Below are 16,867 nucleotides of genomic sequence, written 5' to 3' on the forward strand. Positions count from 1 at the left end.
GTTGCTCAAGTACATTACAGTCAATATCTATATTCGACATATATTTCTCAGTTTTGACATTAAATATGAAAAATTTGAACTATTTTTAAACTAACCTTTTCCAGGGATTCACTCTGCAAGTCCTCTAGACTACTCGACAGTTTTTTCTGTGGAACCCTTAAAGTATACAATAAATTAAATTGAGAAAAAAATTGAGAATAAATACAAAATAACCGCGAAGGAATAATGCATATTAGCCAGATGATTATATTTATGATAATAGGATCCATAGACAATTTAGTTCTTTGTTCACTTATTTTGACACATTATTAGCCAAGTTACCCAATGAGAAAAAGAGACAGCAGGAGACCAAGATAGATCCAAAATTAAAGGGTGCAGTAAAACTAGTTTAATATTTAACATAACATTATGGTATTTCTATTAGTAGCGGTTTAAAGGGCCTTTCATCAAGACAAAAAACAGAAATCCTGGAGTAATTTGTAATAGACAGGAACCTTTAAAACCATCAAAATCTGACGGAAAAATCACAAGAAGATTTCCAGCTAAACGTTCTGCAGATTTCAACCAAATCTTGGGACACATTTTTCAAGTAATAGTATACTTGCCTACTTCTGATTTCCGAAGATTCCTCATGTGGAGAAATTAGGTTATTTGAAGGAACTGGAATACTTCCACTGTTAATCAGAATAAAATAGCTTATTTTAAGTTTTGTGGTTATCTATACTTCTCAATATACAACATAACTAAAGCAGCATTGTCAGCCTACATGACAAGCAGTACTTCCTCATCCTGTCACAGACAAGAAAATGCAAGATAATGTATTATTTTTATATCTAATATTATTTTATTAATACATGAATAGATTATTTACACTAGTTATAATTCACAAAGAAAACATGAAACACAGATCTTGCCTGATTTCCAGAGCTTTTTTTGTTACTGGCAACACCAGAGTTGGTGACACGTCTGCTGGAGGTACCTACGTGAAACATATAAGGCCCAGTTAATGATTCTAATCCATATGCAGTATTTGAATTTGAAGAGCAACCAGCAAACATACAATTCACCCATGGACAAATTCTGCACTGAGTTATACTGGGTCAAGATCCAGTATACTAAGTTCAAGGGTGTGAGCAAGGGCTGTTATAAGAGAGATTTAGTTTTAAATAATGAGTTTGTTAAATACCTCTGTTTTAAGTAGTTCTCCTTGGGGTTTAGTCACAGGATTCCACTTCCTCAAGCTTGTTTCAAGTTCCTCTTCACTGCCACCAGACAGAACTCTGTCCGACGAGCCTGAAAGAATTACAGGTACATTAGGAGGCTTACAGACAAAAATGAATATTAAATGGGTTCTTACATGTTCATGAAGAGCTGCCCTATATCCCCCTTTACAGTGTTTTTTAAAAAAATGGAGAAATACAAGGAGAAAACACTGCATTCCTTTAGTAAAAGGCATGTGTTTTTGAATAAGAGATCTCCATCATAATCTAGTTTCTCCTGCTCCATCCCAAAGTGAAGTCTTAATTAGAAATTTATCTAAACACAGAAATATACCTACCCTGACATTCCAGTACTCAAAGTCAAGGGTTATTTTAGCCTGACAAACTATTACTAATGTGGATAATGCATGATTCATATTTCACCAGAATGATAATGAGAGCACAGAAGGAAAAAAAACAAAAGTTTTTTCTTCTTCACCATAGCTGAAGCACTGATAATGCTCTTATTAGAGTCTCTGTTTTACAACTCAACCTACAGAATACTTTCCCCCACAGGTGCTGGGTCCTTCAGTACCAGATGTAGTATGATACCTTCCACCATTTGAAGATGCTGCACAGAACTAACAAATATTTCCAGATTTGTGATCAACTTTCTGGTAAGTTAAATTCTCTTAAATCTACACTATGGGTCAATGCAGCCATTAACACACCTGAATCAGACTTGGACAGCTGGAAGGTAAATCTAAAGCAGATGCTGAAGTTACACGAGACAGAGACACCATCACGAGTGCTGGCCTAATTTAGAAAAAGAAGAGATATGCCTACCTCCTGAATATCTGAGCAGAATAAAGTTTCCTTTGAGAGTTAACCTGTTATAATAACACATTTTAAAACACCTACAGTACTGTACAATGACTCAAACTAGAGATGTCAAGACTTACAACTGGCTCAAGTAATATCTGAACAGATCTTGTGCACATGTGCACTTCCTATCTTTGTGGAAAAACCACTACAGTTAAATTAAATAATGACAGAACCGAATGTGTAATGTTTTAAAATTTCCCTAACATGGAAGCTAATCTCGTAAGGTCAGTCTGTGGAAAAAGTGAACTACCCAGAGGGTATTGCTATTATTGACAAAAGTATGACACCAGGATGTCAGGACTCAGTAATTTATAGCAAGAAATTTGGTGCAGTTTCACGGTTCTTTACCATAAATCAGCAAGTCCAAAGATAATTGCAATCAGCTGATATGAATCATAAACCAACTTCATAGTAATTCTGCTATCCATTATTAGTTGGATTTATAGAACCTATACATTTACTGACATATACTAACAAAACTCATCTTCAACGGATGCTGTTCTAAGAAAGAATAAAATACTGATTTACATCAATTGGTAAGGCATTCATGGGAGATAAAAGAGAAGTCATATATGTGCGCAACCATTTTGCTTTTTCTTTACATTAATATGAATTTCTGATATAGTTTGGAGGAGATTTTTTAAAAATGTATGCTGATTGAAATTTCTCCCCTATATAAACAGCTAAGATTTTCTACAGAAAATCTAAGCAAATTCCACCCAGTAAAACAAAAACCAAACCTAGACAAACAAGAAATGAGCCTCACCACAATTTTAGGATGTTTCTCTAAGTAGAGAATTGTCAAGACAGACTATATTAAAGAATCCATAAAATCTAACAAACTTTCAAAAATAATAAATAAAAACTTTGAAAGCTGTTTTGTATTCACCTGTAATACTGTTCTGAATCCTGGGAGAAACCCAGGTATCTGGCCAATTAAGTTGTAATATTCCTCCATAAGTTAACAAATTTAAAGACTTTTTCCAAAATGGTCTGTATTTAATTATAAAAAAACTGGGTCATAGCAGGATTGTATTTCAGAAAAACCCATAAGAATTACATTATGCCCCTGGAAAGGATTATAATTACATAGAACAAATACTGCCTAACAAACACCCTATTCAGATTAGCAACTAAACACAATGGAAGGTAGGTCAGAAACAGGAAAATTACTTTTAGCTTTCCTTTTTGACTTCTAGCCTTCTGAAAAGGGAACCCCCCCCCCCCAAAAAAAAAAAAAAAAAACAAACCTAAGAAAAACATCTGGTGACTGTGTGCCTTCTCTTCCAGTCTTGCATTACTGTGTAGTAAGTAGTAAACAAATAACAGCACTGGCAAACATGTTTAAAGGCTAAAAACTTACTAATACTTTCCAGGTTCAAGAGGATCTCCCAAACCTAACCAAGCACAATAAGATTTCTTACAATAGCACCAAATTAGTAGTGGTAACAGCATTGCTATTATTTACTTGATTCCAAGACACCACCCCCTTGCCCCCCAAATTCAACATGGGGAAAACACTGCAATCTAAATGTGCAATCACAGCTTATGTATTCAAACCTGAGCCTCCCAAGCATTTATCCAGGGAGGTGTTGAAGTCCATACTGTCATGAGCTTTTCTCATATTGGTATCTGAACCAGTAACAATTTAAAGCTAGGTCAAGTTAGCTTACATGAGCTGCCATTGCCCCTTCAATTGCAGGATAGTTAGATCCTCAGGTACTTTCAGACAAGAGGTTTTTCCTATAAAAACAAAAAAGGGCCCTGTACAAATAGACTGACTTAATTTTTGCGTTACTTTTTCCCCCCCATTGTGCACATGTTAAAAAATAATTGAAAATAAATGTATTTTAAAATGGAATAGGGGCAACAATCAAAACCCAGCTCCTCACAGACAAGTCTGTAGCCCAAATTATTGTTCATAGATAGAAGAATAATAAAGTGAGTGACTCACAATAAGACTACCCTAAAACACCACCCATTCTCAGAACATAATTAGTGTGTTGGACAAGGAAAATCTTTAGCAACTCCTAATTAAATAATGTTTTAGCTTTTTCTCATGTCTCTATACCACATCTAACCATTTTGTTACACGTACTTGTGCTTGTTTATTGTACTTTGCAAGATCTTTCATTGTACATTAGGGATGTGTGAAGTGGGCCCTATTTGATTTGGATTTGGATTTGCCCCAAATCAGGGACAATTATTCGATTCATTGATTTGGATCACTATCCCTGATTCAATCTGGCCAAATCCAAATTTGAAGGTTCAATGTTGATTCAGTGAATCAGCAATTCAGACACAGATACAGCTTTAAATGTTTTTTCTACATACCTCAAAGTACCAGCACGGCTCATGAACACCGCGATGCTGGGGTGGATGGAGCATCCCACAGGAGTGCAGGGGAGCTCCTTCACGACTCAGCAGTGAACCTGGAAGTAGGCTGGACGTACTTCCAGTCCAGTTCGGGGACCATGTGCCCCCCCACCCCTCTGGCTTGGCAATCAGCCATGGGGGGACTCTGGGTGCCCACCCAGACCCAGGAGGACCGGAGTTGCTGAGCCGGGCAGGGTGGGGAGGAGACGGGCTTTGGCCACGTCAAATAGTCCTCAAGTGGGGCACTAATTGGCTTAACCTCATACTACACTGAAAACTAATTACATGTCAACCCAGTGAAAACACAAGTATGCGTCTTGCATATGAAAAACAATGAGGCAAACCACCAGCTCAACTTTACATGGTCAGGGACCCGACTATCCCACTGTCCAAATCCAGTTTACCTTGGAGTCACCCTCAATTGAACCCTCTCATGCAAAGAACGCATCATGAAGACAAAAGCAAAGGTGAGCGCTTGTAACAACATTCTGTATAAACTCACCAATTTGAAAGTGGGTGGTAGCCCCTCACCCATCCAAACCACTGCTCTGGCTCTCAGCGTCTCCTCTGCTGAGCACAGATGCCCGGTATGGGACAGATCCATATATGCTAAGTGCCTTAACCCCATTCTGAATGATAGCTGCTGATGCATCACAGGATGTCTGAAGTCCACCACCCTAAACAGTGAGTACCTGCTGGCTGGAATTGCTCCACCTAACATCAGAAGAGCAGTGGCCAGCAGGACAGAAGATCGAGAATGCTTTATAAGACCTTGCTAACGCCAAGTTTTTCCAAAACAGCAGCTGCCCAGGAAGTCAGCAGTGAGGATTTGTTTTGGCAAACTATACTATATTTGCTATCTCTCCTTTTAACAAAGAAGAAAAAAGAAGAAAGAAGGAAAAGAAGAAAAAAGGCTCTCTTTAATAGTGTCAAATTACCTCTGAGAACAAAGTTCTTTGTAACAAGCTTACTGTAAAAACACTTACATAAAAGAAAAACAACCACCTGTTCAGAAACACATTGCAACCAGCACTTCAGCTTACTCTTTGATATCTGATCACTATTGCAACATTTGGAGTTGGACTAATGTGCATGAAATCTGAATAGTAGGACATCATCATCCCATTAACGTCTTTTGGAGTCATCTTGCAGCACTGAAACCTATTATTTACGTGCTAGAATTACAAGAAGAGAAAAACCATGCCCAACATTTAGCAATGCACTTTGTTGACTTTCCAAAGTGAATTAAGCTAAATCAGACTTCAGCTATGTTAATTCTGAATAGAAGTGTCTATAGAGTATTTTAATGCAGTTTAACTAATGCAATTCAAATTCACACTTTTAGTTAAATGAGACTAACCTTCCTGAATGTCTACATAGATAAACCCCATGTTAACCATCTTTCTGTTTTTCTCCCTTCTCTTCCCACTTTTTGCTATAACAGTTACTGTTCTCTTCAAGTACTGAGCTCTGAGGTCAGAGTTTTTCTCTGGGATTCTATAATCTCAAAATTAATTGGAGCCCAGTTCTGACTGGAGTTCCTAAATGCTGTAAAACAAACAACAATTACAAATTATCTAACTTACAAAAATCTTCAATTTCAAGTAGACCACAGAATACCAGAATTACAATCCAACCTGGGGCTTTACCATTAAATGATGTAAAACAAACAACTGAAGAGTTTTGAAGCTAATAGGGACATTCACCCACACAAGTCCCTCTGAATAGAAGCTAAATCTCCCAGTGGGCTTTTACCCCAGGTTTCTCATATGAAGTAAAGTATATGAACCGAAGTGGAATACATATAATTTTCAGAATATAAATTATTTTTCTATAATTTTCTATAATGAGCTTCCTTAAACAGACTTCTTTATGCATTTCTTTGAGGCCTACGACTGATATCCTCATGAAGAATATTCATTACAGAGCACACAATATTTGAAAAGATCAGACATCAAAATATAATTTGCAATGCTTATTTTACCATGGGCTGCTATCATTATCTCCTTCACCCTTCTGTACTGGCTTAGCAACACTGTTAACTCTTCTATTCGACGATCCTGGGGAGGGGAAAAAATTATGTACAGAATATCAAATGTTAATACTCATAAATTTATAGATAAGATAAGCTATGCATATTACCATATTTACCCAAATCCAATATGACTTTGAATTTAAGATGACTCCCTCCCAATAACTAGATCCTACACATGGAAAAATTGATAAATTTGTTATAATTTTCCATATACAGAATCTGATTCTGTATCTTAAAGACAGACTGGGGTTATTTGAAATGTGTTCCTTCCCCCAGCACTGCAGTGGGCCAAGCAGCGGCAGGAAGACAGGTGGCAAAGGAGTCAAATGGCCTTGCAGACACAAGGGGACAATGTTGGGCCAAGGTTATGGGGGCAGGAGGTGGCAGCAGTTGCAGCTCCAACTTCAATTCCAAGCCTGGGTCAGGGCAGGAGTTGGAACCTAAGCAGCATCCTGCCCCCTTCCTTCCCTCCTGCCCCAATCCCCATAGCTCAATCCAAAGCAAGGGGCTTGTTCCCACATGTTAATCCCTATGCTTTGCATTCGAGTAAATACAGAATGACTAGCTAAATGTTACTGTGGTGTATGACACTGCACAGAGGGATATGTCTATGCTGTAGCTGTCGACTACAAATGGGGGGCCATTTCCCAAGGAGGGAAAGCAGAGAGGACTGTAGGATACTGGGTGTTATCCTTACTTGAGAAGTGTATTAACATTCAATTCAGACTGGCAGGAGTAAAATCTTCCTCGTAGCTATGCAATTTAAATTTAATGCGAAAAGCCAGTTCTCTGCAAGGTATCTGTTGAATGTCTGTACAGCTCTCTGTTTGTATAGACTTTTCTCCTGGCACAGATGGAAAAATCTCTATGTGGCCTATGTTTATGCTACACTGCAGACAGAGTGATCACTCACTGTATTGTAGACATACTTAGATAGAAAGGAGAAGTTTGACAGGTAGGAAGGGGACCAGATGATATTGATCCTCCTTACAGGCATTGAGTATTTAGGTAAAACAGCTCATAAAAGAAATTCCGCTTCTAGCCTAACCATGAATGAAGTCACATCTCTCCATGAGAGGGGACAGATTGTGATATCCAGGCCAAAAATAAAAATGTGCGTATCATGTAAAATTAAAAACAGCAGTATCCAGCTACTTGAAAATAAATTAAGCATCTGACTACTTCACTTACTGTCCTAAATGGCAAATGGAGTCATTTGAATTTAAATAATTCTGAGAGGGTTTTCTCTCAGGAGGAATGTTTCATTTTACAAGACTACACAAACAGGCAACTCTGAATAATACACATAAGTACCCCGGGGTTGCCACTACTCCCATGTTTAAATACTTTGCAGTCTCTAATAGAACAGCCATTCCATCCTTATAAACACAGCCTCTGACAGTACAAGTGGGCTAACATATTTTGTGTTCCTTTTAGGATACAAAACATCACACAGACTTGTAAGAGCTCTGCCAGAAGATAATGCCACGTCTTATTGTCCAGATGTAATTTTTGGCTGTTCCGAGAAGTAAAGCAGCACAGCCTGTTATGAATCACATTCATTTATGAGATGCTTAAATCTCTAAAATTATCAGTTACCCTTTCAGTGCTTCCTGCTTACAGCAACAAGCCATATGGGGGGATGCTTTTGGATGCCATTTGCTTATACCTTCTACATACTGCCACTAAAAATTTAGTGATGCTCATCATGGCTTGGATAATTACTATTAGAGTGCTCTGATTTTAAATTTATTAAGAACAAAAAATCCCTCAAGGCTGAATTCTCTTGCAAAAATAAGCAGCACTTTTTATGCATTGGAATTTGAAGCTGGTCAAATACTGCAATGCTTTTTCTTGGCAGTCTTCAGACCTTGTGCTGCTCCTAGGACCTCAGTTTCAGATTTAAAAGACAATTTTGACTCACTTCCTATCACACAGGGAACTTGATTCAGATTTTATAATGGAAAATTGTGTGGGAAAGTTGTTGATAGGCCACAAACTGCTGCTCCAAGATTACTAAATCTTGCAGGCAGAAAAGGAGAAATGAACATAAAACCCTGGACCGCTGCTTGTCAGATGCAAGAGCTTGCAGAAAAAGTAGCACTTTGCGAGTGCTGTACCTTGGCTGGTGAGGCAAGGCCAACCCAGTAGGTCCCATAATCCCAAGTAAAATTCTCCAAGTCACAGCAGTATTGGTTATACAGATATGGACATGCTAACTTATATCATTAGCTCACCTTTTCTTCGTTTGCAGCCAGTAACGATTCCATTCCTATCTTCAGTCGCTGAACTTCTTGATCTAAAATAGTTTTAAAATGGCAAGAAAAAAATACTATTATATTTAATATGTAAGATGGCAATTCTGTTCCATTCTATTTATTTTTTATTTTTTGCATGGCCTGTCAGCGTAGGATCTGAGTGCACAACACATAACCTAATTAAGGCTAAATGGTGACAAACAATCACTTTTGGGGAATCTCTTCAAACTACAATTTAGCTTTCCAAGTGCTGTGTTGTTAAAAAGGAAGTTTCTAACCATACAGTGTTTTTAGTTTTTGGAAACAGACTACACAGTATTTTATTTTCTTAATGGTTCAACTGCAAAAGTTTTGGAACATATTTTCTGAAATATTTGAGAAACTCCTCTACTGCACGGCTTTTGGAAATAATTTAAACAACTAAAGAAAATAAATTCTCCTCACTGGGAATGTCGTTTATGTAAGATATCTGGAAACCTAACTCTCAATGGTGATGAGAGACTACAAATCAGAACGTCTGACAACCTACAGTAATACTTTACATTTTTTTGTAGTGTCCATTGCTTAAAGAAAGATTTGCATAATCTGTTAAAAACATTTCTAAAATTGAAAAACTGAGAGCAACCTCCAACAATAGCTAATACAGAACTGTACCGTACATTACAATGCGGCATGTGTAGTTTCGTTCCCTAAGTTGCAGTCAAAAAATTGTATCTCTGCAAACTTGTCTCTGAAAATGTTTTGTCCATCAAGTGGGACTTCTTAACTAGTGAAAGGCCCAAATCTGCCACTGGTTCTCCATGTACAGTTTCCACTGACTGTCCCCATACTTTATACTGCAGCAACCAAATCTAGATGGTCAAGAAGAACGCTAATTGTGTTATACCCACCATTGACACCACACAATGGACACACTTCTAGACTTTCAAATGCAGATAGTCAGTTTACAAAAAACTGTGCCATCAGTTCTCAAAGATGGCAATGAAATGTAATGCTTAAGTAAATGGAAGGCTGGGGGGAGGGGCGAGAAAGAAATGAGAAGAACTAGTGTTGTAAAAAGTCTTATTAGTTAATTGTTTTACATTGAATAGCTAAAATACTGAGCATCCAACTTCACGTTCAGATTGTAAATATTTCTTCCAGTTACCTTAAAACCCATACAGCTTCCAATGGCTGTACTATCACTAACACATTTAAGAAAAGTTATGTTAAATCTATTGCATACATATTTCTTTTGCAAAAAGTAGCATTTAGTCAGTGTGTGACATGCAGTAACACAGCCAAATCAAAACTAAACAAATGCAAAAACCAGCAAGCAGTGAGCAAGCAATCAGATTTAAAGGAAAAGCCATATATTTAAAAAAAAAAAATTGCTTTAAAAATCACTGTTTACCTAATTTTCATTCATCACTGTTAGATTTTAAAAGGACAGGTATCAAGGCAGTGATATCTAATAACTTTAAAATAAATTTCATCCACAGTGCTTCAAAAACGCTTCAAACAAGACTGAACAAAAATGTATTTCCTTACCAAAATGTTTTCCCTTTTACTCCACTGGTGAAAATAACAGTTAAGCATGCTTTTGAACACAGCCATCTTTTAAAATCCACAAAAGATTTTTTTTTTTAAAAAGGTAAGCATACTAGCTATCACACAGAATTAACATGCAAAGATCAAATTTTAGGCCTTGTAACCTTGGCAGTGTCCCTTTAAAGTCCAACATCTGATTTGCAGACCTGTGAGATTTTTTTAATATTTGTTTGAAATGATAAATCTAATTCAAGATTGAAGCAGGGCTAGTAGCTGTCTGCTTGCTGCAAACAATGAAAGCAATGTCTTATAAATATTATAATGCAGCAGCCACATGTAAACAGACATTGAATTATTGCTGCAGAAGTGCATTTTAGCTATAATTTGTGTGAAAAGGAACAGTAAGATAGTGAATCTCAAGGCTTACGTTTCTCTTTTAGCCTTCTCCTATAAACTTCCTCTACGATGGTAAATGGTGAAAGTCAATAAAGTATGTAGAAAAAGCACAGATTAGATAAAAAAATGCAACTTCATAAGAATATGCACTCAAGCATAATAAATAGACCTTGACATTATTATTCTTGTCTGTCTCAGAAGATGATCTTCAAGTCTGATGTCAGCTATCCTTTCGTAAAGAAGATATTACTATTACTGTGTACCATTCCATTCAAATATAACTTGACTACAATGAACTTTGCTTACACACTTTCTCATTGGTTTCAAGGAGATGTTTACTGCAGACAAAAAAAACCTTCTGAGCTTTTGATTCTTTGGTAAAATGGCCAAGATTTTTTTCCTCCAGGATATTTAAAATTCTTTGGACATCCCAAGGAAAAAAAAAAATCATGTTTTCTTAACTGAAAACATTTTTTTTTCCATTAACTGTTAAAGTTTCATAACATTGTTAGGGAAAATATATTTTCTAGTAATACATGCAAATCTTGAACACCCAACATGCACAAGCTCTGCATTTGACTGAAACCAGCATCACAGACTCCATGTGACAGATTCTAATGCGTGTTAGAACATGGACTGAAAGAGCATCCAAGAAGTGATGTATAATAAATGGCGAGACTGTGTCTATTTCTGGTAGAGAAGACAGAAGGCTTGTTTATTCAAAGAAGCTCATGAGCAATAAGCCAAGGTATGAATTACCATGCAGTAAGTACAAAAGGCAGACTGCAAGGCAGGGTGGCACCTCTACCCTTCTGCCTGATTTCCAACTAACTACCTCTGTCTATTCTATTGCCCAGCCTCATAAGTGGTATTTTTGGCACTTATCACTACCCAAAGTTTGCGATTCTAGCATATCTGCACTGTGGACATATGTGACTACATGGCTCGTGTGCATACACAGTAGGCTGTGCACTGGTAAGTAGCTACATGGCTATGTACACATGTACTCTGGGCACAAGTCCTGGGAAAAAAACAGAAGGACCACCCTCCCAAGTTTTAGCACCAAAGCTGTGTGTTGATGGTACTCATGCTGGAAGCAGACACCTGGGTTTTAGGTAACCCTCACACAGACAGTGTTTGACCCTGTTTCTCTGACTTCCTGGCACAGTGCTTTAAGTACTATACCACAGATCAGGAATTAGCCAGTCCTTTCTTTGGTACTCCTTTAGAAGCTGAGCCATTGCAAACTGCATATAGTAGTTTCAGGATAAAATGGATGGAAAACAGTAGGGAAGTTTCTCTTCCATCTGGAGCAATGGTTCAGCTACAACCCTGGGTTTGTTCCTTTCAGGAGCAGCATCTATCTCACTGAACCAACCTCTAGTTCATTCTCTTCCTTCTGGATCCACTTATCCCACTCTCTTGACTGCTCAGGGGAGTGGGGACTGAGAGGGGCCTATAACTCAGGTCTCCTGGTTCCTGAGTGAGTACCCTAAGCACTCAGCTACTGGGGCTAAAACAAAGGGAACCTCTCCCCGCTTTCACTGGGGTTTTGTCTGGCTACAATTCTGTGACTTGCATACATAGCTGCAAATCTGCCAAGCCAGTACATAATATACTGAGCATGCACAGCAGGAATATAAACACTTAAGTGTCCACACAGCATGGATAACAGAGGGAAAACTGTTGATAAATGCTGAGAACGCTACTTACATGGCTTGTTAACTGCTATTCAGGTGCATAAAAAGTAACAGAATTTGGGTTTACCTGTCAACACACCAGATTAGCACAGGCTAGGTAGCGTGTTGTAAATTTACATCCCATTTTATTGTGCACTAATTTCATTGTGCAGTGATTCAGCAGATATCACTTGAGAGGGGTCAAGGCATTGAAAGGCTTCACAGGCCCACAGCATCGCCTCTGCTACATCCCAATATTGATGAAAATTCTGTTGAGACAACCCGCTGGGGAATTTTGATGAGTTTGGCTGAGAACAGAAGGGCAGTGATTCATGGCATCACCTGTTCCGTGTGGCACTGTCTGATATTGCTCACACAGATTTAAGACATACTGGACTGAACATGAGATGATCTGGAATGAGAGAGTTACGTTCTGGAAGGTTTGAATAGCTAAGGTGTACACATGGCTACTTCTGTGAAGTGATAAAGAACATTTTTACAGAAATCAGAAACAACCTTTCATAAAACTTTGAAGTACGTTCTAAAAAACAATATTGTTATAGGGATTACATTAGATTATATTAAAACAGAGCTCTCAATTAGAAGTTTCAGCACAGTGCAGATACCAATTTTTTTGTATTTAGTTTCAGTAGATCACCCTTCCCTGTACATTCCAGGAAAAAAAAATCCTAGTTGTACTGTTATGTGTCCTTGGATACATCTACACGTTCATTAGCACGTCTTAGATACTGAGCACTTAGTTTAGTGCTTGCTTAATAAAGTACTAACTAAATGCATGTAACTAGAGTTAATGCACAGTAGCACTGGTGCATGGTTATTTTGCGATGCTTACTGCACATTAGCCTAATAACACTGCGCAGTAGTCTATTAGCATGGTGTTTAACCAACATGCTACTGCGCAGTGTTATTAGGCTAATGTGCAGTAAGCATCGCATGTAGATGTGCTCCTTATGTTACTTTAAATACTGAGCAGTTGTAGCCTCACTGAACTAAACACAAACATTTCTACTTCAAGCTGTGATCCACTCCCCATTCCCTCTGCCCAATCTGTTTTTACCTCTTTCCGCAATCTCATTATGTGCTGACGTCCTTGCAAGCTGACTCTGTAAACGTTCAATTTCCGCATCTTTGAGGGCCAGCTGCTCTTGGAGCTGGGCAATTTCAGCCTGTAAGCACACAACAGAAATTGAGAATAGGAGTATTGCTGATCCTTTTCCTCCCACAAAACACTCGCATCATTTCACTTCGAATAGTGCTCAGTCCCTGATACAGTCATTTGTAAGCATTACATATGCATAGACCCATAAGAACACCACTAACACAGGGGAAAGCTCTTCCTTTTATAGGAACTCATTGGTTCTCAATAGAAATTAGCTCAAGGAAAGAATGCCTTGTGGTGATGGTATGATTTTAAGGATTCAGTCGTATTATCTGATCAGATATGATCTGGCTGTGACCTTGTTACGTAAACCAGGAACTGAGAGAAAGAATTTGTGGAAGTTGTTCTCCATACAGCATACATAAGGCTTTAACTAGTTTGGCAACATGGTGTGAAAAGGGAAATCTGAGGATTGTGAGACAAGGCAACCCCAAAGCAACAGTTTATTTTCCCTAAGTTTTGGAAAGTTGCCCATATCTTTGACAAGTTTTCTGTTTTTCACCATGAATACAGATGACTATTTTCTTAATGTTAATTATAGTTTGAAAGAGATATAGCACTTACTATTTTAACATTTCTATTTCTATCACATTTAAAAAAAAAAAAAAAAATCAATCAATAGAGTGACATTGTCATGAATTAAGAATCTAATAAGTTTGGCTTCTTTTCTCAAACACATGGTAAAATTATGTTCTCTCATATTCACATATTTTTTCTTGCAAATACAGCCGAAACAATGAGTAGCTTGAAAAAACAACTACCCACAGGAGTGAAAACACAGTAAATTGATCCAGACCATTATAATTCAAGCTGTCCATTTGAGTGGGTAAAATCTCCAACATTAAAAGACCTCGAAAATAAAAAGGAAAAGAACCACTGGGCTGCCAAGATGGCAACAGGGCAACTACATTATTTCATGTTAGTCTGTCCAAAAGCAGGTGGCAGAACACACTTCATTATTTGAGAAAGAAGATTCATATTGTGTGCATTTTGCTCAGTGAAAATATACTATGCTTTAGTTATAACTTTTCTAACAGACAGAGAATTATAGCATCTTGCATTATGAGTCTAATACATAACAAGGCTCTCAGCATATGAATAAAGTCCCTTGATTTGGCGGTCAGGAAGGGAAGAGGTTTAGATTAGTAAATGACAAGATATTTGACATGAAGGAAGCAGACAGCTGGATGGCAGCAAAGGTTCAGCACTTCTGCCTGCAATTCCTGATGGCAGAATCTAGTTTAAGAATCTAGTTTAAAATGTATCTCCGGAATGGCTACCATGCTTCCCAGTGACTAAGTAGCTTTTAATAACTCAGACATGGATCTGTTCCAATTTTTCATATAAGAAGTGGAGCAACAGGAAGACATAAATGCAAACTTCCTAGTATCAGATGTAGACTTCTCTCTTACACCTTATTCAATCTCAGTTTCTCCTGAACACTCAGCTTTCAGTTCTCACTTATGTTCATGGTATTTTTATAGTTAACTTTCCTCTTCCTCTAGGCCTGCCCTGCATTTTGATTCTTTGCCATCCCCATATCCTTTCCCACTCATTTCTATCCAGTAGTGGTGGGAATTATTTTTCTGGCTGCCTAGTGGCTTAAAGATTTTGAAGGCAAAAGTGGAGGGGTTGTGGGAGCAGAAGGAAGAAAAGATAAAAGGAAGAAAAAAAGAAGATAATAAGCTATCTTCTTCCTTTCCTCCTGTTATAAATGGATATATCTATATATACATAGATTCAGCAGACACTCTTAAACATTTCTATGCAAGTTTATGTTTAATCTATATATAGAAAGGAGGAAAAATAAGTTAGTAAGCTATCTTCTTTTGTTTCCCTCCTTTTTTCTCCTCTTCCTTCTGACCCCACAACCCTTCCCCTTTTGTTTCTTAAAATCCGTAAGCCCCTAGGCAGCCAAAAAAAATAATTCCCACCACTTCTCAGGACATTTATTGTCCAGGAAGATGAGAAGAGACCTATTATTTTCATAGAAAATGTTAAATATAAATAATGTATAATGCTAAATATAAACAAGTTAATGTATTAATTCCACTATATATACATTCACCCAACACAGACAGTATAAATAATTAATGAATTTGTTAATTAATGAGGTCAGTAATAAACATTATATCTAAATTAGGCTGTGATTTGTGCAAACTATCTGTTTCTTAAATAATCTGAAATAGTTTTGCAGGTTCTGATCATACAAGAGGAAATTTACCCAAGCAACTAGTCCTACAAAGCTAAATGGGGAATATTAACATAAGAGGATATTGATTCCAGCTTGACAGGGAGAATATACTTGGTACTAAAAGACTCCTTAATCTGGCAATGTAATGCTTAATGAGAACTGATGGCTGAAAATTAAAGCCAGATAAATCCAGACTAGAAATAAGGCACAACTGTTTAAACAGAGACTGTGGGTAACAATTGGAACAAACTACAAAGCAACGAGGTGGTTTCTGCACCTACTGATGTCATGAAGACTGGATGAAGGCAGAATAGAGTTGTATCTTATTGACTAAATAAACTTGGGATGTATAGTATGAGCTTTTGTGAGACTAAGCTCACTTTAATACATTATACGAAAGAACATGGGCAAAAAGTGTATCAAGTGGAGAGAATGATTTGAACACAAAAAACAAGGAAGGGAGGGAGAGCTGGCGGGGCTGGGAGTGGTGAGGAGGGTAGTGCTGGGAGAGGCAATCAAGTAATAAATTTAAAGGGACAAAGGGGTTACGAAATCTAATCCAGATAATGAGATGAGAATCTCTAGTCCTTGTTTAGATCATATTTGGCTGAGCTGTGTTAGTCTGAAGTCAGGTAGAATTCCAACCAACTTGGCTAGCTAGCTACCTGTCTCGGTTAACAGACAGCACCATGCTCAGCCAAATTAAACAGGTCACAATTAGACCATATGTAACACAGTCCAGTCAGTGGATGAATTCTTATTTTGCAAATTCTCATTCAAGTTCATTTTTTAAAATTTCAGAGTTTCATAGTTAGCAGGGTCGGAAGGGACCCAAGCAGATCATCAAGCCCGACCCCCTGCCATGGCAGGAAAGAGTACTGGGGTCAAATGACCCCAGCAAGATGTTCATTTAACCTCCTCTTAAAAACCCCCAGGGTAGGAGCCAGCACCACTTCTCTTGGAAGCTGGTTCCAGATCCTAGCCGTCCTGACAGTGAAGTAGCGCCTCCTGATGTCTAGCCTGAATCTACCCTCTGCCAGCTTGTGACCATTACTTCTTGTCACTCCTGGTAGTGCTTGGGGGAGCAGGGACTCTCTCAATGCCTGCTGGTCCCCTCTGGCTAGTTTATAACAGG

General features: G+C 37.9%; 1 protein-coding gene across 5 annotated transcripts in view; it reads right to left on the bottom strand.

Annotated features, from left to right (window-relative positions):
• The window catches only part of PPFIBP2 (PPFIA binding protein 2), a 154,739-nt gene that overhangs the window by 29,975 nt on the left and 107,897 nt on the right, over positions 1-16,867 (bottom strand). For 4 of the 5 annotated variants that reach the window (XM_019551484.1, XM_019551482.1, XM_019551485.1 and 1 more), the window contains 8 exons: positions 13,437-13,545; positions 10,711-10,743; positions 8,733-8,794; positions 6,445-6,520; positions 1,187-1,293; positions 915-979; positions 606-674; positions 96-156 (listed from right to left, as the gene is read on the bottom strand). In XM_019551484.1, coding sequence (XP_019407029.1) covers positions 96-156; positions 606-674; positions 915-979; positions 1,187-1,293; positions 6,445-6,520; positions 8,733-8,794; positions 10,711-10,743; positions 13,437-13,545 — 582 coding nt within the window. The remainder of the gene's footprint in view (positions 1-95; positions 157-605; positions 675-914; positions 980-1,186; positions 1,294-6,444; positions 6,521-8,732; positions 8,795-10,710; positions 10,744-13,436; positions 13,546-16,867) is intronic. The other variant, XM_019551483.1, reaches the window with a different exon arrangement.

The sequence above is a fragment of the Crocodylus porosus genome, unplaced genomic scaffold (genome assembly GCF_001723895.1).
Source record: "Crocodylus porosus isolate Cpor-Errol unplaced genomic scaffold, CroPor_comp1, whole genome shotgun sequence".
NCBI lineage: Eukaryota > Metazoa > Chordata > Crocodylia > Crocodylidae > Crocodylus > Crocodylus porosus.